This window comes from Mycteria americana, chromosome 19 (assembly GCF_035582795.1).
Source record: "Mycteria americana isolate JAX WOST 10 ecotype Jacksonville Zoo and Gardens chromosome 19, USCA_MyAme_1.0, whole genome shotgun sequence".
NCBI lineage: Eukaryota > Metazoa > Chordata > Aves > Ciconiiformes > Ciconiidae > Mycteria > Mycteria americana.
The window spans coordinates 8,311,786-8,337,699 of record NC_134383.1 but is presented as its reverse complement, the minus strand read 5'-3'; the positions used below and the strand labels follow the sequence as shown (position 1 = coordinate 8,337,699).

The window sequence follows — 25,914 nt, the reverse complement described above, 5'->3', positions numbered from 1 at the left end:
AACAAGCCTGGGCGAGCCACGCCAATCCTGACCGGGACCCCCCAAAACCTAGGGGTGGGGGTGGGGGTGGCGGGAGGGTTTTGGGCGGGGGTCCGGCCAGGGCGAAGCTCCCCGCCGCTCGTTAGGCTCGGCTTAGCCAAGAGTCGGGGCGCAGCTGGGCCGGCCCCCCCTCCCCCTCGTTAGCGGCCCCCAAAGCTCATCAATCAGGGCCCCCCTGGGCCCACCCCGTTAATTGGGACCCCGGCGGGCGAGGGGCCGGGGGGGGCAGCGGGGGGGGGGGGGGGGCAGCGACTGCCGTGGGCCCTGGTCCCCCGAAAATGAGGGGAGCCCCCCCCCCCGCCATCTGGGGGTGCTCAGGCTCGGCGCGGGGGGTGCTCAGCCCTGGTTTGGGGGGATGCTGAGACCTCGTACGTGGGGGTGCTCAGCCCCGATGCATGCGGGAGGCTCAGCCCCGATGTTTGGGGGTGCTCAGCCCCAATAAATGGGGGGTGCCCAGTCCCAGTATAAGGGGGATGCTCGATCGGGATATTTGGGGGTGCTCATCCCCGTTTCGGGGTGCTCAGCCCCAATAAATGATAAATGGGGGGTGCCCAGCCCCAGCATGAGGGGGATGCTCGATCGGGGTATTTGGGGGTGCTCAGCCCCGTTTGGGGGTGCTCCGCCCCAATGCATGCAGGAGGCTCAGCCCCGATGTTTGTGGGTGCTCAGCCCCAATAAGTAGGGGGTGCCCAGCCCCGGCATGAGGGGGATACTCGACCGAGATATTTGGGGGTGCTCAGCCCCGTTTGGGGTGCTCAGCCCCAATAAATGGGGGGTGCCCAGCCCCAGTATAAGGGGGATGCTCGATTGGGATTTTGGGGGTGCTCAGCCCCGTTTGGGGTGCTCAGCTCCAATAAATGTGGGGTGCCCAGCCCCGGCATGAGGGGGATACTCGATCGGGATATTTGGGGGTGCTCAGCCCCAATAAATGGGGGGTGCCCAGCCCCAGCATGAGGGGGATGCTCGATCGGGGTATTTGGGGGTGCTCAGCCCCGTTTGGGGGTGCTCCGCCCCAATGCATGGGGGAGGCTGAGCCCCCGTCTGCGGGCTCAGCCCCAACAAATGGGGGGTGCTCAGCCCCAGGTTTGGGGGTGCCCAGCCCCAGGGTTAGGAAGGGTTTGGGGGGCCTCTGTCCCGTGGGGGCTGTGGGGACTCTGCCTGTGAGGGGTCCCGGAGCCACGCCCCCTGACGGAGCCACGCCCACTCGCGGGAGCCACGCCCACTGCCCGGGCCCTCACCCCGTGAGCCAAGCCCCGACCCCCCTCCCCTCCCCCGGCCCTGGCCACGCCTCCTTCCGCCAAGCCCCGCCCCATCCGAACAGCCCCGCCCCGCCTCCCTCCTTGCCCACGCCCACTTTCACATGGCCACGCCCCCTCCGGCGGCTCCCACACCCCCTCGCGCAGCCACACCCCCTTGCGGCACGCCCCGCCCCTACACGCCGCGAACACGCCCCCTCCGCGCCAAGCCACGCCCCCGCAGCCGCTCTCCCTGGCGGTGACCACGCCCCCCTCTTTGACCACGCCCCCGGCGGCGGCGGCACGTGCTCTCCCCCCCTCCTCCCGCCGCCACCGCCCCCCTCCGCGGGGCTGCCGGAAGTCCCTCCCGCCGGGGGAGCCCCCCGTCACTTCCGCCCGCTCGGTCCGGCATCTCCAATATGGCGGCGTCCTGCGGCTCCTCGCAGCTCCCGGCCGCCGAGCCGCCGCTGAAGATCCCCAAGATGGAGGTGCTGTCGCCGGGCTCGCCGGGAGCGCTGAGCGACGGCAACCCCAGCCTCTCCGACCCCTCCACCCCCAGCGGCGCCTCCCCCCTCGGCCCGGGGCCGGGGCCGGCAGCCGGCGGGGCCGGGCTGGGGGGCGGCGGCGGCGGCGGGGCGGGGGGCCGCGGCGGGGCCTCGCCCTCCGTCTCCTTCTCGCCGGGCGGCGCCGCCGCCGCTGCCGCCGCCGCCGCTTGCCGGGGGATGTCCTGGACGCCGGCGGAGACCAACGCGCTGATCGCCGTCTGGGGCAACGAGCGGCTGGTGGAGGCGCGGTATCAGCAGCTGGAGGGCGCCGGCACCGTCTTCGGCAGCAAGGCCCCCGGGCCCGCCATGTACGAGCGCGTCTCCCGCGCCCTGGCCGAGCTGGGCTACGAGCGCACCCCCTCCCAGTGCCGGGAGCGCATCAAGGTACCCCCGCGGGGGGCGGGCGGCTCGTCCCCGGGGAGGGGAGGGCCGGACCGGGTGGCCCCGGGCTCAGCCGCCCGCCGGCCTGCGGGTGGGCGATCTCCCGGGGTGTCTTTTGGCCCTGGGGCGGGGGGCAGCCCCCCGCAGGGTCTCCCCGTGCGAGCCGTTCTCCGGAGCATCCTTTGGCCCTGGGCGCGGGGTCGCTGCGTCCCCAGGGCTCGGCCCGTCCTTTGGCCCGGGGCGTGGGGGCATCGCGTCCCCGGAGCTCAATCCCTTCGGGATCTCCCCTGCAGCATCCTTTGGCCCTGGCTGTGGGCAACCCCTGGGCTCAGCCCATCCTTTGGCCCTGGGTTTGGGGGCACCGCGTCCCCTGGGCTCAGCCTTTCGGGGGCTCTCTGTGCCGGCAGCTTTCCAGAGCATCCTCTGGCCCTGGGTGCAAGGCACCCCGTCCCCTGGGATCACCCCGTCAGGCTCTCCCCACCCAGGCAGTTTTCCGGAGCATCTTCTGGCCCTGGTTGTGGGCGTCCCCTGGGCTCAGCCCATCCTTTGGTCCTGCGTGCAGGGACACCCCATCCCCTGGGATCATCCCGTCAGGGTCTCCCCAAGCAGGCAGTTTTCCAGAGCATTCTCTGGCCCTGGGTGCGAGGCACCCCGTCCCCTGGGATCACCCCGTCAGGGTCTCCCCATGCAGGCAGTTTTCCAGAGCATCCTTTGGCCCTGGGTGCAAGGCATCCCGTCCCCTGGGATCATCCCGTCAGGCTCTCCCCACACAGGCAGTTTTCCGGAGCATTCTCTGGCCCCGGTTGGGGGCATCCCCTGGGCTCAGCCCATCCTTTGCCCCTGGGTGTGAGGCACCCTGCTCCCTGGGCTCAGCCGCCTGGCTCCCTGCAGCACCCACTTGGCATCTCCTAGCCCGCAGCAGGCTGGGCGCCGCGTCCTGTGGGTTCAGCCCTCACACCCGCAGCCTCCAGCAGCATCTTTCAGACCCAGGTGCTGCATCCTTTGGGTTCAGCCACTCAGTTCCCCTTGCCTGGGTGGGCTGCGGCAGCATCCTTTGGTCCTGAGTGACGGGGACGACACGGCGTCCCAGCCGTTCGTGTGCCCTCGCGTGGACAGCCCCCAGCAGCATCCTTTCCCCTGGGTTTTTGGGGCACCGCATCCCCTGGGTTGCCTCCTTTGGCCCCAAGTGTGGTGGGTGGGCACTGTGGCCCTGGGTGGGTTGACTCAGTCCCCTTATGTGTCCTCCAGCATCTTCTGGCTGTCAGGGGGTGGCACTAGCTGCTCCCTCAAGCCCCCACGGGAAAAGAGGGCTCCCAGTTACTCCAGTAACGAGGGGTGGCTCAGGCTCCCGTTGCCCTCTTGCACTGGTGGCTCCCTCCTTTGCTTTGGAGTTGCTTTACGGGGTACAACATCATCCCCTGGCTCACACCAGAGAGTGCTGCATGCTCTTTAATAGTTGGGCTGCGTTTCCTCTGGTGGCAGGTTTTAAAGAGGGATCTTCCCAGTTGCATCATTCCCTGGGGATAAGGGAAAGGCTGGGTTTGGTGTCCGGCTTGGGAGCAGCCGTTCGGCGCATCCTGCTTTTATGAAGAGGAGATATTTGGAGGGACCGTGGATGGGGTGGGAATCGCTGCGGGGTTTCAGTTTATAAACGTGAATGAAGCTTGGAAGGGCGAATTAAACTCTCCGAGCTCCCTCCGGCTTTTATTTTCCCTTTTCCTGACCCATTAGGCCACCCGTGCAGCCGCTTAAAATATCGATCGATTAAAAAAGTAACATCTTGTTATTGCTAGGGATCAAGAAGCTGTTTGTTTCTCTGTTCCTCTTCTCATCCATAAAATACAGCTTTGCCAGCCCAGCTAGGCTGGGATTCTCCAGGTTTATATGCCCGGGCCGCCTTTGATTTGCAAAATATGTGAAATAAGGGATTCTGCAGTATCGAGGATGCTTGGGAATAAGTGAGAGACTCGCCCTTCAATCCCTGGTAATTAGAACAGCCTTCGTCTCTGAAAGTAGGTGGTCAAAACGAAGCAACCCTCCTTCCTCTAGCCGTTTTAATTTCTTAATGTATTTTCCTCGTGTCATCTCGTTGACTCCGTGTATTTGCTGCTCAGCGATTTATTTCCCTTGAGCGCAGCCAAATATTTTTTGAGAGGAACATTGCTGCACCATGAAACCTTTTTGAGTCCCTCGTTTTCTCGGCAGCTTTCAAGGTGCCGATTGCTTAAATCGGTTCTTCCGCAAAACTTTGGGCTTTGCCAGAGGCTGGTGCACGATGGCAGAGTTACTTGTGGCGGTTTGGCTTTGTCTGCGACTCCAATGGTTTCGGATTGTGGTGAGAGTTCATGCAGCGGCTGTAGAGGACCGCTACCCCAATTTTGGCCTCAGGCTCTGCAGCCATTAATGCTTTGAGGGATGCTAAGCAGGTTGTAAGGAGAAGTCTCGCTATTAAAGCAGCCCAGAATGGGCTGTTTGGCTTCAGGCGATGCTTTTGGGTGGAGCTGGTGGCGAGTTGTGGCTGCTTCGGGGCCAGAGCAAGCGTTTTGGTGACCGCTGGAAGATCCCATCCTCCCAGCAGTTTGTGAGCTTCTTGCGGAGGAGGACTTCTCCCCCTTTCCCTTAAGAAGTGATGCTTGAACACATCTTTGCCCCTGACATGTTCAAGCTTGAAAGAAACCACGCATCACGTACGTATCAAACAGCGTAGAGGGAATAAAAGAGCACAAGGCAATTTATCACCTTGCAATGGCTCCGAGAGCAGCTCTTGACAGACCTGTTAGATGTTTCTGGATCAACACGCAATACGTCGGGGCGGACTCTTCTTCAATACCGTAACGCCTGGTTGAAAGGTCCGGCTGGAAGGGGATTGTCCGCTTTCGATCCACCTGCTGTCCTGTGCCAGTAGTCGTTCACAGGTTGGCCTCTCCTCGGCCTGTCTGCCGGCTGAAGAACAGCCGTTCGGCGTCAGTTGTGTCCAGCGCCCGACACCCGCCGTGATGTTGTGATGTTGCCTATCCTGGATGAGCTTTTGCCTATCCTGGATCCCCACTGTGAGGATCTTTGTCGGTGCAGTCATCTGGAGGCGCAAAAATGTGGCTTTTTCCAAAGCCTTGGGGTTCGCAGTAGGTCTTTCACTAGGATGGCTGTGAAACAAGCACTCATTGAAAGCTGGGGTTTCTCGTGAGAGCCAAGAGCTGAGTTTGTTACGGGGATTATTGAGATCGTTGCGATAGCCGCTGCCAACCTTAAAATCCCAATTTTTCTAGAAGACCAGGTGGAATCGGCTGCTTGACTCTTTCATGCTCGACTGGGAGTGGAAATCGCTCCTGGCTGTGGAGGGGTCAATGCCTGAAGTCACCGTTAAGACAGAGTAGGATGACTGGAACAAGGGAAGCTCACAGGCATTTCGTAGTCCTCCGCTATTGGCTCTCTCAGCTGAAAGCAGAGCCGGGGAGATGGTGATGATGGAGCACTTAGCTCCCTCTTCCATTTATTATCCATAATGCTCCATATTGCCATGATTTTATATGCTTTGACTTAATGCCCATCAAGGGAGAGTAGCGTGCGGATTTGCTGATGTATTATAAATGTAAATCGTGCTTAAAACGTATCGGATTCAACTTATTTTATAAATGCGTTTTAGATAAGAACTCGATATTGGCTTTCGTCAGGACACCTGCCTTCCCTGGACTCTGCCAGATCTTGACGAGCGAGTTAGAAATGAGCTGGAAAGGAAAAAGTCAATTCCGAAGAAGAAAGTTTTCCAGTTGTGTCGCATAGATGCATTCTCTCCTAATTCAAACAGGATGCAAAGTAAGGTCCCGGTTCAGATTTTCGTCTGTCTCTTAACATCTGCATGTGCTTTTCTGCACATAAGCAGCGCTGGCCTGCAAGCTGGGAACGAGACCGCGGTTGGGTTTGAGCCACTCTGGAAGTGTCTGTTTCAAATTTAGGGATTCACACGTAACCGTTCCAGCAGCTTTTCCTGGTTTCTTCCTTTGGAAAGAGACCTTGAATCCGACTTTGTGGCTCTGAGGTCGGTGGATCGGTGAGTTTGGCAATCGGGAGCTGCAGGAGGATTGAAACATCTTGATTTTTGCCTGTTGGGTTCCCGAAAAAGCTGTCTTGTGCTCTGTAGTTTCCTCATCCTGTTGTATCCTTGATCCTTGCTTGTTTAGTAATGTATTCTGAATGTCCCTGCGATGCATAGCTCGTTAGAGTCATTTACTAAAGCTCACGTGCTTTTCATCCAGAACTCCTCCTATTTCCTAAGTATGTTCATGGTCAAGGATTTAGCCTGGTTTGTGTATCCTGAAACTCATCACCTCTCTGCAGCAGCGCATGGAGAGCCTGCAAGTTTTAAGGTTTGACCTTAGCGCTGGTGTTTTAAGGCAGGTGATGGAATATTTGGCAAAACCCTTTCCCGATTTGCGTGCTGGTTTTGTGCCCTTCGCCTGGCAATGTTGTTTCAGCCAGAGAGCAGGAGGTTAGCTGTTAACTCGAGTGCCTTTAAGCACAGAAAATAAGCCATCCCCTCGTGCCCTGAAGTTGCCGTATAAGGCCAAAAGCCGACGTACCCAGTATGTATTCTTTGAGATTGCTTCCCATGGGGTAATACGCTGGGACGTCGTCGTTTCATCCTCTTCCAGCCTTCGCACGTGGCTGCAATGGTAGGGGGATGCTCTGGGAAAATGCAGGTGAGCTCAGGTTTTACAGTTGCCGCTGACCAGTGCAGAGCTGTGTGAGTCAAGGGTGATTTTCAGGCGATAACAGCTCGTTTTATTTTAAAGGAATGTTCTTAAAATAACGTGCTCCAGGTGGTTTTTTCAACACTGGATCTTATGCATTTTTTTAAACCTGCGGAAGAATGTCTGCTTCTGTCGCACGCATCTTTCTTCATCGAAGGTGGAATCAAAGACTCGCTCTCCTGACGGCACTTTGCTTAGCCGAGCTGCGAGAGCATTTTAGTGCTAGAAATTCACTGGCTGCGGTGGCAGCTAGCGAGCCTTTGTCGAGCAGAAAGAAATCCCTCCTTAAAAGTTGCCGTTCAGCAGCGGGAGACTGTTACAATGAATTCGGGGGCATTTTTAACATGTCATTTCTTCAGCTACCGTGGAAATGCGGGTTCTGCTTTTATTTTGCAAGAGAGCCACTGAAATTTGTTCGCCTCTCCCCAGAGTCGGTGCCAAGCCATTTATTCAGAGGAGCAGCTCCAACATCTAACTCCGGGCTGCAGGAATTCACGAGTCCCGCTGCCGATCGCAAACCCGCTCCCCTGGTGTTGGATTTTCTGTACGTAGCGACCCCTTTCTCACCCCGGATGGGTGACTGGAGGTTTCTGCTGGGTTGTGGTTGTCCGCTAAGTGTGTAATTTATTTTTCAAAGGAAGACGCTGGTTAAACACTCAGAGAGAATGTAGGCACAAAGGGGAGAAGCGAATGCCGCGAACCCACATGAAACGGGAAGGAATGAAAATTTACGCCTGAATATCAGCCGTCGGTGTTCTCTTGCTTTAAGCTATATGTAAAGCGATGACGACAGGGGCTTATTTGTCATGGGGCTGTGGTTTTAGCTGCTTTACGATGTAAACAATCTATTTTTAAATCTTACGTGAAGTTGTTTTTAAGGAAGGAAAAGCTGTGCTAACTAGCCTATCTCAGAAGCCACACTTGCCGTAATCTAGTTTGACCTCCTGCGTGATACGGGAGATTGGATTTCACCCAGCTTTTCATCGTTAGGTCCAATAACCTTGAGCAGAGCGGCTGTCTTTTAATTTGAAGATCTCAGATGATGGAGCATCGGTACATTTTGTAGCAGCCAGCCAACCGTCCACTTTCAAAACAGCTTTGCCTTCTCTTTTTTTTGAATGCATTTTATCTTTAGCTTGTATTTGTTATCTCAGGCCCAGATCCTTGTCCGGGTGGCTCCACCGGCTGCGATGTGTGCAGGCGGTGTTCAAGTTACCTCCGGATCTTTCTTTGGCTTAAATAGATTCAGATACGCTGGGTTTTCCAGGCTGAGTCGTTCCTTGAATCCTCTCCAGCAGCCCAGCTTCTCGCTGGAGGATCTCTCAGGCCCCGGTAGGTGGGAGCAACTTTCTGTTGACGTTTATAAGCTGGAAAAAATAAACTCTTCAGTGACAAAGAACAGATTTATTTGTTTTACTCTTTCTTGGATGTATTGTGGGGCTGCAGTTGAGGACCATCTCTTGAGGAGAGCGTCACGTGGAGTGAACCCTCTTGCAGAGCAGCTTCCTCCAATCTCTTCGGCCGGGGTATCTGCAGAGCGGTGTCATGCCGGTAGGAATCTCTCTTGCTTTGCACGTGCCGCAGGGTCTTTACTGTCCAGTGGCTTCTGCAGCCACGTTGTGAGTCTGTAATACTCTGGTCTGGTTGTTCTGGCGTACTTGGGTCATCCACCGCTCATTGCATGGGCACAAAATGATTCCCAGAGGGAGCTGGGAGCAAGCTGGCAGGTTATCCTGTTGAGACAGAAACAGCTGATGGCCAGGAACTCGTTGCTGAAGGACAAACTTGCTAAACTTGAACACTAAATCTCAGTTTGGGAGATTTGTGAACATTAAATCTCAGTTTGGGAGCACGCAGTTTTGCCCTGTCATGCTCCTTGACTATGGAGGACTTGGGAAGGTGTTAAAAATCCTCCTCCTGATTTTTATCACTTGCCCTTAGCCAGCACACGCAGGCAGGCGGAAATTTTGGGCATCCCATTGGCATCGGTTATTGTAGAGGCTGCTTTGATGTCAGGAAAGAGTGCCAGTGGCAGTGATGCAGGAGGTGCTGGAGGGTTGGTTGTGGAGTTGTATTTATTTTAGAAGCAACTGGATGCACCTGAAACGCTCGGCAGAATGAGGCTGGTATGAGAGCGTACAGCTTCGAGCGCCGGTGTGGGGGGCGGATTTGCTTTCATTACTCTTCCCGGCTATGCTCCATCCTGCTAAGTCTATAAATTTGGGGGCCAAGTAGGTGACGCTCTGCGGACCGCTGTGGTCTCACCAGTTACCAACCCTTGACCACTGGTCCTGGTGAAAACTGGAGTTAAAGCCACCTTTGGTATTTTATTTCCAGCTTTTCCCACAGATTTAGATACTGCTCTCCACTGAGAAAGTTTTCTCAACACAGCTGAAAGCAAGTGGCATGGACCTTCCTCTGGAGACACCCGGCCCTGGATGGGCAATGACACGCTGCTAGGATGGTGTTGTCCATAAAGTTTTTTAGCTTTCTGAGCTACAGGAGAAGTTTCTCCCGTGGTGCCACCCGTGTTGAGCTTTCTGCCACTCGGCTGAGGCTTGTTTTGGAGAGGAGCATTTTTCCTCCCACCTGCGGGAGGGTTTGTGCTGCTCTTCATCTTCTGGGGGGGCTTGTGGCCTCGCTCTGCCCGTTCATTTGAGAGCGAGAACCAGGAGGGATTTGAATCTGTGTGGTCTCTCGTGGCTTGCTGATAGCAGAGATAGGACCTCTTGAGTACATCTCGGACCTCTTTGGTCCAGGCTGCTGCACTTTGGGCTTTCCTTGAAAGGCAGGCTTTGTGGGTGGCATAAAGATGTTTGCCTTGATCGCAGCGGATGTGTGAAACTTCAAGTTTGCTTTTAGGAATGAGCGTGTTTCCGAAGGCAAGTCTACTCAAGCGTGGCCTTCATCGCTCTAAAGTAAGTAGTGAGGGGGTTTAAATGCAGGTTTTGAGCAGGTCATGCCAGGAGTAGGTTGAACCTTACTCGTGGGTCTCTGCAAGCTGAGCTCTGTCTGTAAGATGCGTCACACACAGAATCACACACGGAATCATATAGGTTGGAAAAGACATTTAAGATCGAGTCCAACAATAAACCTAACACTACCAAGACCACCACTAAATCCTAAATCCACACCATCCATCCCGTCTAAACTCTTTACAGAGCCAAAAGGCGTTGGCTGTGGTGGGTATGGGCACAGCAGAGGGTTTTGCTGGTCTGCCTTCTCCAGCTCTAACTAGTTACTCTTCTTTTCCTCCAGTGCTGTCTTAAACCAGGAGCTCAGCACGTCGGGAGATGGAGGTGCCCAGCCATCTGCCTTTCCACAGGCAGTACTGGAGAGTTTCTTCTCTCTAGATGTCTAGCCCGATTAGCATCAAATCCCTGAGAAGGGTATGAATAATTTTATTCTCAGCTCTCTAATAGCAGCAGCCGATGGAGCATCTTCGCAGGTGGCTATTTTGAGACGCGAGGTGTAGCCCGCCGCCGCTGCGGGGAGGTTCATCGTCTCCTGGCACTGCGTATCCCTGCATGAGTTCCTCACCCGGCCGGGCCACGCCTCGTTATACCCCAGCTTCGTTCCCTCTTGGTCGCTGGCAAAGTCCTGCCTTATCTAGGCTGACCTCTGCAATTGGCTCTAGCGCTTCTGTAAATAATTCCTGTCCAGGCAAGAGCTTATCTTTTTTAATATATTTAATTGTGATTTAGAAATCGGCAGTGGTGGAAAATCCGCTGCGTTTTTTTGTTAAGTTCTAGCTCTGGCTAACTAACCCCACTTAAAAACACGTGCCTTACTTGACATCCCTTGTCTGTGTCTTCTAGGGTGACTTTGCTTCTTCAAGTCATTGTCCAAAGAGATCTCTGGTTCCTATCTCGATCAGGTGATCAACTTGTCTCTGTTCCCTCTTGCCACGCTTCTCCTCTCAGGACATTCCCATCACTTTCCTTGTTCCGTACCGGAGACCTTTGGGCCGGAGCCAAATCCTTCAGGAAGTCCCTGTGCGTTCGGGCACATCATGATACAATCGAGGCTTCGCTTTTCGGTGCAAAGCATGATTTATTTTGACTGCCGGCGTGCGGCAGATGTGCAGCCACCTGTGGGGCTGGAGCCTCTGCAGACCGGTCCGTGGCAGCTCCTGCAGTGCACGCCTGCGAAGTTTTAAGGGCAGGTTTGCACGAGGCTGCTTGTGTTTTGCAGAGGAGCATTACGACTCGGTGTCTTGTGTCGGAGACATGTCGAAGTCGTCAGCTACCTTTCTGCAGTGGTGTATGGCTCTCTTGAGAGTTTAAGGTGCTGTGTCTTCTCCTTTTATTCTGGATGGACCACAGAAATAGGGCTTCTTGTGGCGATATCCCGTGTAAGTCTCGTGTTCTCCTGCCTTGCACACACCTTTTAAGCTAAAAGTTCATGAGCTAGCGAGTTGAGCAGAGCTATCAGACTACTGTAGACGGTTCTGTTTCCTTGTGGCCCACCAACCCCACCAACCAACTCGGGAATGAAGATTTCAAGAACTTTCACTGTGCTGGTCATCCCTACGTGCTCTACAGCCACTCCAGGTTTCAAAAGCCCTTTCTTTTGTCCCAGTGTAGTTACATCTCGTGTTGCTTGTGAGTATCCTGGCACGAAGAGGAAGGAAGCTATTTGATACTGCCGTTCTTAATTCGGGACATAAAGCCAAGAGCTCCTCTCTCCCATTAAGTAAAAGAGCATCTTCGGAGCTGAACGTTGGGCTAAGTGCTGCTCTGTGCCATCGGGACCCCTTCTAGGCCAGCTGCTATCATTTAATAGACTTAAATAGATTAATGTGGACACGCCTGCAGGCCACCTAACTGCTCTGCGGAGCCCGTAGCGTCTCGCTGAGTAAGAGTACGTCTCGGATCAGGGATCTGGAGTTTCTTGTGTTGGGCCATCTCTGGGGTTATACATAAAAAGCTCACTGTGGTGTGGTTCTCCCTCATCGTATTTTTTTGCTGGGAGGAGGACTGTGTCTACAGCCTTCCTCAGAGTCGCTTCCTAAGGCTTTTCTGACCAGTGTTTCTGACCGTCATGCTGCAGTTCCTGCAGAGCGATCGGTTCTCCTGTGGCTTCACTTGTAGAGAAGATGAGGGCTCGTAAGTTAGAAATGGTGGGAAGATCCACGCTGAGCTTTTTGACTGTCTCCTCCTTTGGATTTCATAATTGTAAATTAAGCGGGGATAATCTGTCTTCGTATTGCAGGCAGTGTTGCAGAACAATAAGCAAAAGCCTCGGTCTCTTCCAGTCTGTGCAGTCACTGGGCAGTTATCAGGTCTGTTTTCAGTTACTTGTCCTAAATGTACTGGTTTCTTGTCTATCTGTATCAATATATGTATGTGCACTTCAGGAACCACGGAGCAGGAGTTGAGCTGGACACCGAGAGGAGTAGAGGAGGTGCGTAAGAAAACCCTCGATCTTAAATCTTGGCCATCAGAATAACCTGCTGGGAGAAAAGTATCGGAACCATTGAGTGCTATAAAATGTCCAGGGGAGGTTTCCTGAAGTCTGAGCAATTGTTTAGGTCTTACCAGGGTCTCTGAAGAAAATTGTCGTGGGACGTGCGGGCAGCTGCAGAGGGAGAGCCACCGGTCTGGTCCACCTCACCCCTGCCGCGCAGAAGCCTGTGGGCATCTGTGAAACGGAGCTGACCCGTGTTATTCGGAGGTGAATGTCACTTAGAAAAGTGGTAGGGACTGGCTGTTGGAGAAGCTGGGGAATGCCTCCGAGAAGGAAGAGCTAGCAGGAGTCTTGATTCTCCGGGAAACAAGACCGAGGAGCCACCAGCTGCTTGGCCGCGGGCCTTCTGGTGCTTTTGAAAGCACCGAATTTTAGCTTATTTCACTCAAATTTTAGATTATCTGTTGCCAGAAGCAGAGGTAAAAGGTGGCTCGCGCAGCCAGATCCAGAAGCATCGAGGCAGTAACCTCAAAAGTACTCTTGACTTGCAAGAGTAATGAGCGATGAGAGTATTGCTCATCTATTTTTGCCCCCTTTTTGCGTTGCTCCCTTGAATTCTTGTAGTAGTCTCCAGTGACTAGATACTAACTTATTTTCATGGCAAAATAAGCCAGTGTGCAGCCTGAACAAAACAGGTAATTACTACTAGGCTGCCTACCCGGTGTGAGATACTCGATAACTCCATCGGTAGGAAGAGTTGTTTGAAGCACACGCTTAAAATAGAGCGAGTGGCTGCGGATGTCGAGCGTTCCCAAGAGGGTTTGGCCGAGAGTATTGATGTTTTTGGTTAACTGCGCTGGAGACGGTTTGTTTAGCTTAAAGACTGCTAATAAAATCAGCTAGAGACTCTAAATCTGCAATGGCTCTAAAACTCCAATGGATAAGCCAGGGCAGATGTAAGAACTGGGGTTTGGGAAATATATTTCAAAAAATCTGACTTGGGTGGATTTTGGAAAGAGTCTGGGTGTGAAACGAGAGTTTGCCCGTATCTCTTGGTGAGATTTGAGCTGAAAGGAGAGAAATTGGAGTGAAAAAGCTGGGTGATGCATCCTCCAATGTGCTTTTCCTCTGAAAAGCGAGCCGGGCAAACTGGACCACTTAAAACTGCCTCGATATTCCCAAGGCACTCTTGTTGCTGAATTTTAACAACCAAATTTAGCTCTGTACCCCCAGTCCTAGGGAACCCAATCTTCCTCCAGTGAATATTAACAGGTTTCTTGGCCTGGTCTTTGGTTCCAGGTTGACGTAGCCGGTTATTTTCTACCCCGCTTGCAGATGGAAACTTAAAATTTGCTGGTGTCCACCCAAAGAGGATCTGCCCGTTTATCCCGAGAAGTAGCAAAGGCAAAATCGGGCAGGGTTCCACTGAATAACTCTGGTGCTTATTGCTGCCTGTGTGTTTATATGTTGGGGGTTTTTAAATTATTATTTATTTTATTTTGTGTTCTTTTTGTGTGTGTTTTGTTTTTTTGAAACAGCCGGGTAAAACTGACTTGCTGCTTAGCAGTTTTGCTTCTGCCCCCAGGGCTCTGAATATCACGAGGAAACTGGTTAGAAATATATTCCTTTCCCGCTGATGCTGTTAAACCAGTATATGAGGAGCATTAGGTAGGTTTGAGCTTTCTGGAGATGTAAAGGTTCCTTTTGGGGGAAAAAACAAGCGGTTTTTGCAATGATGTGTGCTTGAAAGTCCGTTAACAGTCCTCCTCCAGAAAGCAAGGCGACAGGACTAGCTCTTCCCAAATTAATGCCTCTTTTGAACTCCAGAGGTGGCTTTGCCATTCAAGCTAGAACCTGAGCAATCAAATAAATTTAATATTAAAAAAATATGTTTTCTAGCACTCTACCAATCCGAAAACCATCAAGAACCAGCAGACCTGGGGCACATGATTATCTTTCAAGCGTAGAGTAGAATTAAAACCACATTGAGGGATGCGCATAAAGATTTTTTTGTTTGTTTTGGTTTTTTTACCCCCAAGTAGTTGTGTGTTGCTCGGGATTAGGGGGGAAATATGGACGGAAATCGTAGGTTTATAGAGCTTTGCCTCGCTGTCACGCAGCGAGCCTGATGCGCTGGCTCAGCTGTCAGTGCGGGATGCTAAAGGGATCACCAAAAGTCGACCAGGGTTTTGCATCTTTCTGTCTGGGAGGTTTCGGCCTCAGCAATGTTTTAAAGACTTATTAGACAGAGCCGCCTTAGTATTGTTTCTTACTTAATGCTTGATATCGAAGTCTGGGAATTTGGAGCATTATTGATTTGACCTCTTTTAAATTTCAGCAGCTTCACAAGAGACAGAGTGAGTTAGTAAGGAATGCAAAATATGTAAGTAATATATATTTTCCTAGCTGAATAGCTTAGGCATATACATTTTGTACCTTGTGTCTTCTTACCAGAGTAAGGAAGGTTGGACCGTCTTTGCTTTGGGGGACTCTTCTTTCTCTTTTCCTTTCTCTCTCCTCCCCGCTTCACCTTCTCCAAGCTGTGGGCACAACACCAGCTCTGCTTTCTCCTCCTCGTAGTAGGTGTGCATTTTCTTGGCTCGTTGGTATCTCTGACTGGGGGTCTCTTGGTATTTTTATTTTTTTTTCCCCCCTATGTTACATAGCAGATCTGGGGATTTTTTTTTTTTTGTGAAGTGGGGAAGAGAATAAATCGCCCGAGTTAAATCTGACGAACCTGTCGCTGCTACGCAACTTTGTCCTGTGTCGTAGATGTTAACGCTAAATCGCTGCAGCCGGAACATCAGATACGTACAATGCTTCCTGGCGGGCGTAGATTAATTGGGGAGCATTGCATTTAGCCCGTGAGCGTGGGGCAAATACTGATCAGCAGAAGTAAAAAAAAAAAAAACCCAACCCTAAACTCTGCCTAGCAGCCGTGTAACTGTCTGCAAGTGAATGTGTGCTCTTCCAACCCGCCGCCGCCTGATTAACGTGCGTTTTTCTGTCTTAGACCCTTCGCAGGTGCTACAGCCGCGTGAAGGAGCATGGCGTTGGGAAGAGGAAAAGCAGCTACACATTCGAACAGCTGGAGCAGGTGTTTGGGCAGGGAGGATGGGACTCCCAGCCCTGCCAGCCCGTCCTCATCAACAGCAGCGGCTTGTACCAGGAGCTGGAGTCGGACGGCAGCACGATGGAGGAGTATTCGCAAGAGGACTGGGGAAACCACAGTCAGGATCTTCATTGCTACCAGACCGGCGAACAGGAGTTGGGTAAGAAATCCCGTCTTGGCGCATCTCCATCCTCTGGTTTTACCTGTGCTCTGTGCCCATTCCTCTCTCACATGTACATATCTCAGTACCAACTTCCACGTTTCGGACATGACGTGCTCTAGATGCTAAACACCTGATGACCTTGGGGAGAAAAGGGAAAGAAATTACCCGGTTCCTCCTCAAAAGCAAACCGTGGTTCCCGAGGTATTTTAGGATCAGGACTTAAGTTGAAAGAGCCTAGCAAGAGGAAAGAAGGGCCAGAAACAGTGGAGGAGGAGGTGGCAACATGTTCCCTGTCTCTCCTTCCCTGCTCGGTTCTGCTTCCCCTCGTGGGATCAGGGACATGCTTTCCCTTTCAGTGGTACCCTGCTTTGGAGGTCCTTGGGCACCAGCTGAGCCCGTGAGTTACCGGTCAAACACCGGGCACTTAAATTACGAACAGGACTTCAGACCACTGCTATTAATAAATGTTGCTCCTTCTTCCTACATACCCTAACCGGTATGTTTGTTTTAAATATATAAATATGCTTATATCCAGACGTATGGCCTTTTTTAAATTAAAAAAAAAAAAAAAGCAAGCACGCTCACACTCCAGGATCGAGACCTGAACCGAGCTCCTCTACATGCTTTTCTTGCCTGAATTATTGGTGTGTCTGCATAAGAATCAATATATTAATTAATTTGGAGATTTGGTTGTTGCCTGTGGCTTATTGAATTTTGTCAAACGGAGCACGGTACCACATTCTTGATGGAAAATGCACGCTGCTCCGAGCAGTTTTGTGAAGGAGTGGGTTTCTTTAAGTGTATTTATATCTCTTGAGCCACCAATCTTACGGGTGCGTGTTCCTCCCTTGGCTGAGCAAGGGGGTTATTTTCACGGCGGAAACTTTACGTCGATCAAATTCAATGGAGACCCAAGCGAAGCGGTAGCTAGAAGGTGAATTGGCTAAAGGCTCTCGGTGTGATGGGGTGGTTTTCCCCTCATGATTTGTAGGCTGAAACAGGGAGGGGAGAGGCAGTCGCGTATCTGTACGCATCTGTGTTCAGGGGACCGGTGAGTTGGGATGCTTTGAAAGAGGCTTAAATTGCAGTTTAACATTAAAATTTGCAAGCTGGCTGTTAACCGCGTTCCGTTTCTCTCAGACTTCTTCCCCGGGGGATTTAAAAGTCAGAAATATGTGGGAGAGAAACGGTGGGGAGAAGACGGCGGGTTACAAAACGTATGTAAACGATGGCTAATTCTATCTAGGTTGACTCGTTCTGGGGAGTCAAACTGCGGTCTCCTGGTTTGTCACCGTTTTCCTTCAGCCGCATTGGAGAGGTTTGTGTGCACTTGGGCTGACGATATTCTGGACGTTCAGAGAAGTTATGAGAAAAGCACTTAGCACACAACATCCAAATGGAATACAGATGCATTCGTTCTGGTGCTTGCTCTTCAAGTCTGCCATTGAAAGCAGAATAGCCTTTTTTTTTTCCTTTCTTTTTCCTTTTTATTTTTTTTTTTAACAATGTCGTTTGCAATTAAATTGATCGGTGATTTAATAGTGGGAATTGTAGTCTTGTCCTTCAAAGGTTTTGCACTTGCGGAGACAGATTCAGATCATAACTGATCACATCGCTTCCAAGAAAAAAAAAATAATATAATAATATTCAGTTACGGAGGATGTAGGAACTGGAGCCGTCTTGTGCAGAACTTAGCGGACTGCCTGGCTTAGGAAGCAACTGAGATTTAATTTTTTAAATTTTTTGTTAATTTCAGCCTTAGAAAAAAAAAAAAAAGGGGGCAGCCCCAGGAATGTTATTTAAAATATAATTATGTGTTGGAATTTTACCTTTCAGATGAAATGCCTACCACAAAAAGAACATTAAAGATAAAACAGGAATCTTCAGAAGACACGCAGTAAGTAATTTATGAATGTTTTACCCTGGAATGTGTTTCCTTGGGGATGTTGTGCAGGAGGGGAGGATATTTGAAACTTCTGATTATAATTATAAATACATTGTGCAAGACTATTCATACAGTTGAATCTGCTTTATGCATTATTCCAGTTACCTCAGAACATCTGAAAAGCTTCACAACTCTGTCTCTTCTTGGCTGCGTCATTCAGCAGGCGAAACAAGACTTACTACATGAATGCAAGGACTTAAAATGCGGATAAAATACACATCAGATTCCTTAGGGATGTGCGTGGGCAGGCTGCGGGTATCGTGACATGAGGCCAAACTCTTGGATCTATTTGTAATCTGGGTTGTTGTTTGTTTGGTTTTTTTTTTTCCCCCATCTGCCTGAAGTTTGCCCCTTTGGACGTAAGGAAAAAAAGAGAATATAGGAGGAGTGGAGGAAAGAAAGAGTGAGAAGAGGGACGCAGCACCCCGGTAGTAGTGTGTGCTGTTGGCTTGGTGTGAGTAATGCTTGCAAGGAAAGTTCATGCGTTTCCCCTCCTTGGTGGGAAGGCATGCCAAAGCTTGTGATTTTTTTTTTATTATTATTATTTTTATAACTTTCCAGAGCTGACTTGTAACCTTTTGGATCAGTTTAATCTGACGAGTACTGGAGCGTTTCGAATGCTTTGAGCATGTGAATCTCCCTTGCCTCGCCAAGAATAACACAGAGCGTTTCGAAAAAATCAAAGGAATTGTGCCGTATTTACTCAGACCAGGGCTCCTTTCTTCCAACCTTTAGGGTTTTAAAACCCGGAGGGTGGTTTTAGATCTGTCTGCGATGGGAGTTAGCCACCCAAATTGGCTCGCGGACCCTTCTGGGTGGGTTCCGCGCACGAGCTCCCCTGCCAGTGACTCGTAGTGTCATCTGAAGTCAATCTGGTGTTTCCTATGCTGGAAAATGAACTTCTGTAGAGTAGGGAGTCATCGGCACTGTATACATTAACATAGCGTCCCTGGTTAGTAATACAACAGAGGCTTTTTACTGTAACTAAAGGAAAAAAAAAAACCCTCCAAAACCTAAAAAAATAAAAATAATTTTTAAAAAGCTTCCATTGTAATGACCTAGCTTCGTCAAACTCCTCACTTCAGGTGGATTTTCACGGTACCCAAAGGTGACTTCTTTCTTAACGTGGAGCAAATTCAGTTTAGTGACTCAAGGATGACCTGGAAAAAAATAACTTTTTTTCAGAGTAAACATGATTATCGCCTCTTTGAACAGTTTTTTAGGACTGTTCTGGGATAATTTTACCTTTCAAGGCGTGCTTTAGGGAATTGCATCGAAAATAATCCTGGATTTTCAGAGGTGGAGGCTCAGACTGCCTGAATCTTCTCTTCCAGGTTTTGTTGTGTGGATGGATGGCTGGATTGGATTTGGTAGATTAGACTTTGCAGAGTTTTGTGGTCCTTTCCCCCCCCCCCCCCCACCAAGTTCCCTCTAAAATGCACAGAAGGCTCTGAACTCTTGGGTGTTTTGTGAAGCGTGCGGGTGATAAACCCATCTTCCACGCTCAGCGGAAGCACAAAGCATCTTCCAACATAGATTTGCTGAAAATTACTTCCCCCCCCCCCCCCCCCCCCCCCCCCCCCCCACTATGAGAACAAAAACTTTTAAACTGACTTAGTAGATTAAAAGCAGTCAGGAGAAGAGTGGCTGATACGTAGATAAGCTGGGTATGTATTTATTATCTTCAAAAAATAGAATTGTGTCTATTCTTAAAAGCTGCAGACAATAAATAGGTGCCAAACTTTTTTCACCTCTTTGGCCAGCGTTTTAAAATACACATCGCTTACTTCAAAGAAGGTAGGGCTTCAGTTTGTCTGCGTTCTTGGTCACGTGCAGCTTTCCAGCAGAAATAATCTCAATAAAATCGGAGGGAGCGGCGGTGCATTCAGATTCTTTGCTGAACCTTGTGCTGCGATTTTGGACCCGGAGAAATTACGGTGTGGCGATGCTGGACTATAAGCATGTGTATTGCTACAAATCTTGTCTTTGCTTATCCCTTTCCCTCCCCTGGGATTTTGGAAGGATTTTTGGAAGGATTTTTTGGAGCTAAGCAGCTTGCCGAAAACCACGGGAGCAGACGTGCACCATGACACTATTTTCCTAGCAGAGAGGGTGGGAGAGAGCCGCTAAGATGCTTGCTGTAGGAAACGTATCATGGAGCTCTCGGAGCACTGGAATTTATTCTGGCTCTTCTTTTCCTGATAAAACACACACGTGTGAATCCGCTGTCGCTATCGACTGACCGCAAACCTGCAGAAAGAGAGGGAGCTCACGTGGCTCCTGCTGCCTGCGAGGGGTTCAGCTGCTCCTGCCAGCCCGGCCAGCGCCGAGACCTGATCGTGCACCAACAAACCCTACGCCTGGTATCTCTGAGCAAGCCGCGCAGCACGTTGGCACGGACAGCGCTGCCTCTCTTAGCTTCAGGTAGTAAATAACTGGCCTCCAAAGACATATAAGGACTTCCCGTATTTCCTGGATTGCCTTATTTTCGGCGGTGTCGGAAGCGAAGAGCAAGAGGTAAGCTGTGTCCGGCTCCCGTGCTCCATCAGCTGGACTCTCCTTCCCTGCGTCGGCTCTGCTGTTGCATCCCCTTGGCACGCTGCTGCCTCCAAATAAACTGTTTTGAAAAGTGAAATGCTACTTAAGACTCTGTTCTGCTGTTTTAAATGTATTTGAGGGGCGGTTTTATTCACTGCGGGCTTTGTGAAGATGAACTAGAAAAAGCTTGGGGAGCTGGGTCCTTCACTGAAACCAGCTGTTTCGGCCTCTTTGAAGTCTGCTTTTGTTTGGAAACAGTGCCTTAGAACGACTTCACACCACGTCTCATCTCGCATCTTTCCTCATTTGAATTGCAAAAGCTTCCGAGGAGAAAGAAATGCAGATGGCCAGTCTCCAGCGCGGAGGTCATGGTTTGACGATAGGGTAAAATCCAGCTCTAGGGCACCTTCTGCAGATGAAAAATGAGATTGCTCTGTGACACACAGCGCTGATGCAGGGTAAACCCTCTGCTAGCTCAGATTTTTCTGTTGAAAAAATAAATAATAGTAACAATTTGATTCTTACTGCTTCTACCTCTGCTTGGATGAGTCGCAGAGATGCTGGATAGAGCCTGGGAAGGGGTGAAGCTCAGTGGGGCGGCTGCCGAGCCCTCGAGTCCTGGTGTAAGCGGGAAGAGGAGATGCTAAAACTGAAAAGCAGAGCTTTTTAACATTTCTTTTTCCCTGTGTGCTTGAAGCGATGGATTCCCTCGGTGGAAAGCCCTTCTCCTCTCTCATACGCAAGGTGCTGCCGGAGATCATCTCTAGTGAAACTATTCCTCTTCCCAGCAGGAGCAGTTTTGAGTGACTAATTTTTTTTCACCAGAGCTTCAGCTCTATTTTTTGCCGAACTAAACTTAGCGAGCGTATTTATAGTGTAATTAATAAAGGTGGGGGCTTTTTTTTTTTTTTTTTTTGGTTCTTAGCTCTGTTCCTCCACTGTTGAATGAAAATCTACCCACGCTGTGCTTTCTCCTGTTGGGTTTGGATGGGACTGCTTGCTTTAAATTGAGCTCAGCTGTCTGTCTGGAGTCGAATGAGCGTATAACAGCGGTGAAACAGCCCTGCGCCGAGCCAGCGCTTACCGGGTCCCCTTGTCCGTCTGGTCCCCTCGTCCCCTGAAGGTGACTTTCCACTTCCAAAAGCCTAAAAAAAAGACGTTTTCCAAGCGTAGCGATGCTGCGCTGCTCAGCATCTGAAGAAGCATCAGGGAAGCTGTAAAGAAGCTTTGAAACAGCCCAGACTTGTATCGCTGCGGTGTTTGTATGTAAATATAAACAGATTTGGGGTAAATATGTGTTTTTCTTGTACGGTGTTTCTCTCCTTGCGTTCTCCTTTGCTGCCAGGCAAGGGGGATGTGGGAATGACTCCTCAGAAGGAACTTCAAATAAGCAACGGGAGTTTTTAAAAGCCCCTGGCTCGAACACAACTCCCCTTTGCCAAGCAGGTCCCCTCCTTGGTGCTCTAGAAACTCAGTTGGGCTCTGACCGTGGCGGAGATGCCCTTGCCAAAGTGCCTTTTCAGGTCTAGCCGGGAATCTTCTGGCGTGGTCGCTGCTGCTAGATGGTTAAGATCGGCGGCGTGCTGATGGATGCGGTCCCTCCCGTCACCGTGAGGAGTGTGGAATCTCAGCCTGGATTGCTCAGACCTGGTCTTGGGGGGCTTGGACACCCCACCTGAGGCTTGCAGAGCTGGTGTGCGTCAAACTGCTCGACGCAGAGCTCTGTGGTCCCCAGCCCAGTGCCTTCAGCCTGCCCCGGAGGCATCAGGTGGCCTAAAGGACAACCAGCGCTTGGAGAACCTTCCCAAAATCACGTGCATTATATTTACGCCTATGAAGGCGGATTTTTTTGAGATGAGAGGCTGTGAGGTTGGACCTCTCCAGCACCGTGGAAAGGGTCAGCAGCTCCCAAACCCTTTTTCTTTGCACCTTTATATCAATATGATGGAAAAAGAGACTTTCCGATCCATGTAGGGATTTATTGGGCAGAAACAAACTGCTGGCATCTCAACCCCGGGTGTATCCTTGCGCCGTTTGTGGGACGTCGTATCTGCTCTTGCTTCAAGACGTTCGTGTCCCTCACCAGCCTCACGCCCTAACTCCATCGGGCAGCTGTTGGGAAAGGCTGATTTTAGGGATTTTAGGTAATCTTCGTGAGCACAGCGAAGGAGCCCACGAGAGGAAGGAAGTCCACGCGTGCCCTGCCGAAGAAAACCGGTGTCACCTGGAGCGGGGACTAAAGCAGCAGCACGTTCTCCTGGTGGGACGTGGGAGGAGGAAAGATCCTCTTGGGGATGCGGTGACCCCCATGCGATCGCGGTTCAGCTGTACAGATGCAGCGCAGCAGATGCAAGGGAGGAGAGCTGCGTGGGGCAAGCTTTTACATCCCGTTGCTTGGACCGAGAGAGGTTTCTCCGTTACCAAACGAGTGGCGTTATCTTCCTAAGGCTTTGATTATAGAACAAGAACTCCGAAAATGAGTCGTTCCTCCCTACTAGCTAATTACGCCCTAAGCGTCTCATTCATCCTGGAGGAAGCTGTTCCAGCTCGCTTCAGGCGCACGCGAATGCTCTCTCCTGATCGCTTAGCGAAGTGTAAATCCCCGCTGGGGAAACACGCTTTGATGCCGGCGGCGTTACCGGGAGGGAGAAGAAATCTTTGGAAAAGCGGGGATTTCTTTCTTGGATAGCCAGAGAGATTTCTGCTGTCCGTCACGCTGCGGGTTATGGCATCGGTTGTGTCCGGACGCCGGTCATCTTCACCGGCGTCTTCTCCTCCGCGGGGTCGGTCCCTTGAGCCGTGTTTCTGATCCAGCGCTGGGACCGAGCCTTTCAGAGCGGCTTGGCGCTTGCTTTGTGTGTTTTATAATTGCAGCCCCGTTCTCTGGCGTTAATTTTGGAGTAATGACGAGGTGGAAGCGTTCTGAGTGGCGGTTGCAAATTAGGGATGCGGCTCCCGTCGCCTGCGACGGACCGCGTGCCGATGGCAACGCACGGCCGTAAAGAACAACCCGGTAACTGAATTTGCATCTATTTAGCAGCACCAGAGACGCGTTTCCTTGCAATCCAGGTCCAGGTAGGAGCAGGACATTTCCACCCCTGGTTTTTGGGGAGTTGGTAAGAGCAGAAATCTTCCTCGGAAGCTGAACTTGGGGATTTATCAGCTCTCGCTTTCTTTACCGGCTTATCTCCTGCAGCACTTTTTGCATGAACTCTCATTTCCAGCCGAGATTGTAGTTTGCCTGAGATATTGGAAGGAGTTGGGGTTGGGTTTTTCTTTGGTTTTGCTGAGATTAATTAAAAAAAAACCAACCCCGTCAGTGTGGTGTCATAATCCGTGAACTCACCTAATACAGGGCATATATCGTAACAAAACACCCACCACCTAAAAAGCAGCCATGAAAGCTGGAAGGGATTAATATTTTCCAAAGGTCGGTGCGTTCGCCGGGATGGCTTTGCAGCTCCCGTTTACTGATGCCTTTATCCTTCTCTCCGTGTTTTTTAATTTCCAGGAAGCGCGACGTCATGCAGAACATTATGCAAATTTTGGAGTCGGTCCAGTTGAAGTGGGAGCTGTTTCAGAGCTGGACGGACTTCTCCAGGCTCCATCTTTCTAACAAACTGGCCATTTTTGGCATCGGTTACAACACCCGCTGGAAGGAGGATATTCGTTACCACTACGCGGAGATCAGCTCGCAGGTACCCCTCGGCAAGCGGCTCCGGGAATATTTCAACTCGGAAAAACCGGAGGGTCGGGTTATCATGACCAGAGTGCAGAAAATGAACTGGAAAAACGTTTATTACAAATTCCTGGAGATCACCATCAGCGAAGCCAGGTGCCTCGAGCTGCACATGGAGATCGACTGGATACCCATCGCTCACTCCAAACCCACCGGAGGAAACGTCGTTCAGTATTTATTACCGGGAGGGATCCCCAAAAGCCCCGGCTTGTACGCCATTGGTTACGAAGAGTGCCACGAGAAACCCCCCTCCCCTCTCGCCGAGCACAGAGGGCCCGATCCTGGCAATGAGACTCAAGGGGAGCTGGAGGTCCCTTCGCCGCAAGCCTCCCTCCGGGTGGATATGGAATCCGCCCGGATTATCTACTGTTACCTCGGCATCGCCGAGGTCCGGACTCTCCAGCAGTGCCTGTTTTTACACTTTCAGGCAAACACCAAAACCTTCAGCAAAGATTGGGTCGGGATCAACGCCTTTTTATCTCAGAACTGCGTCGTAGAGCCCGGCGTGTCGCCCAAATCCATCTACATCAAATTTGTGGAAGTGGAGAGGGATTTTCTTTCCGCCGGCTCTTTGGTAGAGTGCCTGGAAAAAGCCATCGGATACCCCTTAAAATTTAACAACTGAGTCTCGTCCTTCATAAGGATTAGGGCTTTCGGCCCCTTTTTTTCCATCTCGCTACCAGACGCTTTCGGATCCTGTCCGTTCACAGCCGGGCAAGTCGGACTTTTCCGCCTGGAAACGAGTTTTGGGGTGATAAGAGGCTTGCGGGGCGCTTTCCACGAGCCCATCCCCAGCGAGCGAGCCTGTCCCGGCTCTCTTGCCGGACGGACCGGCCGGTTTTCCTACCGGAGCGGCGCGGCGAGGAGAAGCCCCCGGCCCGTGCGACGACTGTAGGTACATTCCACATCGGACAAGCGCGTACACGTGGCGTTTTCATACGAAAAGCTGGTTTTTTTGGTTTTTCTTTATTCCACGGTGTCTCATTTTTACGCATCCGTCTCTCTCTTAAGTGTTATTACGGATCTGAATAAATAAGCAATAGATAACGGCAAGTTAAACCTTGAATCACGTTAAAGGAGACTGTTTTTCAAAACCACCCTTAGATACTATTGTATATAATTTAGAACTTCACTTTTTTCACCCGTCAAGTGTTCTCCTCTCTCCGAACAGTGTTGCCTGCAAAAAGACTTTGGTTTCTGTGATGTATTCCACTTTACTAGTAGCGATGCCATATCCGCTTTTATTTTATTTTATTTTTTTAACATTAAAATAATTCCTGGCCTTTTTATTTTTCTTTTTCTTTGGGTTTTTTTTTTTGTTGTTGTTGTTGTTGTTGTCATTTTGTTTCGGGTTTTTTTTGAGTTCTAGTTAGCCTCTTCGTGAGAATAACCTGGCAGCTGGGAAACATATATATATATATTATTTTTTTTTGGTGTCGAACCATGCTTATGGATACAATCAAAGCTGTGAGATGGGGAAGGGGGTTTTGGGGAGGGGGGGAGCACGGGGACGGGGGGGGACACGGGGACGGGGGAGGACGCATTTAATGCCTTTTTCAGACGTGTTACTATATAAGCCCCATTATCTTGCTGGCTGGCGCTGGCGGTTTTGGTTGGTTTTTTTTTTTTTTTAATTTTATTTTCAAAAGCTCATCGATCGGTGAAGTTGTGACATACGATGAATGTGTCGGTCCTAATAAAATCAAGCAAACGCGTACGGGCTTCGGCAAATGTCTTTCTCCTCCTCGAGGGGGGAATTTTAGGGGCCGCGGAGGTCTTCTCCCGGGATATTTCCACCGGGGCTTCATTCCAGGGGTCGTTATCGCGAGAGATGTTTAATTTATTTCTTTTATGGGGGGCGAGCGCCGCTGGAGCCGGTTTCCTTCCCTACGGAGATGCTCGGAATCTTTGAAAAGGCCAGGACCGCTGCCGGGCTGGAGGTTGGCGTCGCCTTCGGATGCGGTTGAGCCCCGAGCTGGCGGAGAGAGGAAGAGGAGGAGGTCACCCCCCCTACACGCACACACTCCCAGCGCTCAAAACAGAGTGAATTGCCCCAAAAT

The 25,914-nt window shown here is 51.1% G+C and overlaps 1 protein-coding gene across 11 annotated transcripts; it reads left to right on the top strand.

The window, feature by feature from the left end:
• Window positions 1-1,669: 1,669 nt before the first annotated feature.
• MSANTD2 (Myb/SANT DNA binding domain containing 2) lies at window positions 1,670-25,141 on the top strand. 11 transcript variants are annotated; one of them, XR_012778392.1, is made up of 6 exons: window positions 1,670-2,203; window positions 12,163-12,232; window positions 12,308-12,354; window positions 13,657-13,752; window positions 13,943-14,025; window positions 14,696-14,705. XR_012778392.1 is itself a non-coding variant. In XM_075521108.1 (5 exons), exons 1-5 carry the CDS (start codon window positions 1,694-1,696, stop codon window positions 24,477-24,479), a joined length of 1,728 nt encoding a protein of 575 aa, XP_075377223.1. In that variant the 5' UTR covers window positions 1,670-1,693; the 3' UTR covers window positions 24,480-25,141. The 11 variants fall into 11 exon arrangements, 7 of the variants coding, with proteins under 7 accessions (XP_075377223.1, XP_075377225.1, XP_075377228.1 ...); XR_012778391.1 differs by having other exon boundaries at window positions 13,657-14,025; window positions 14,696-14,740; XR_012778394.1 differs by lacking the exon at window positions 12,163-12,232.
• Window positions 25,142-25,914: the final 773 nt, after the last annotated feature.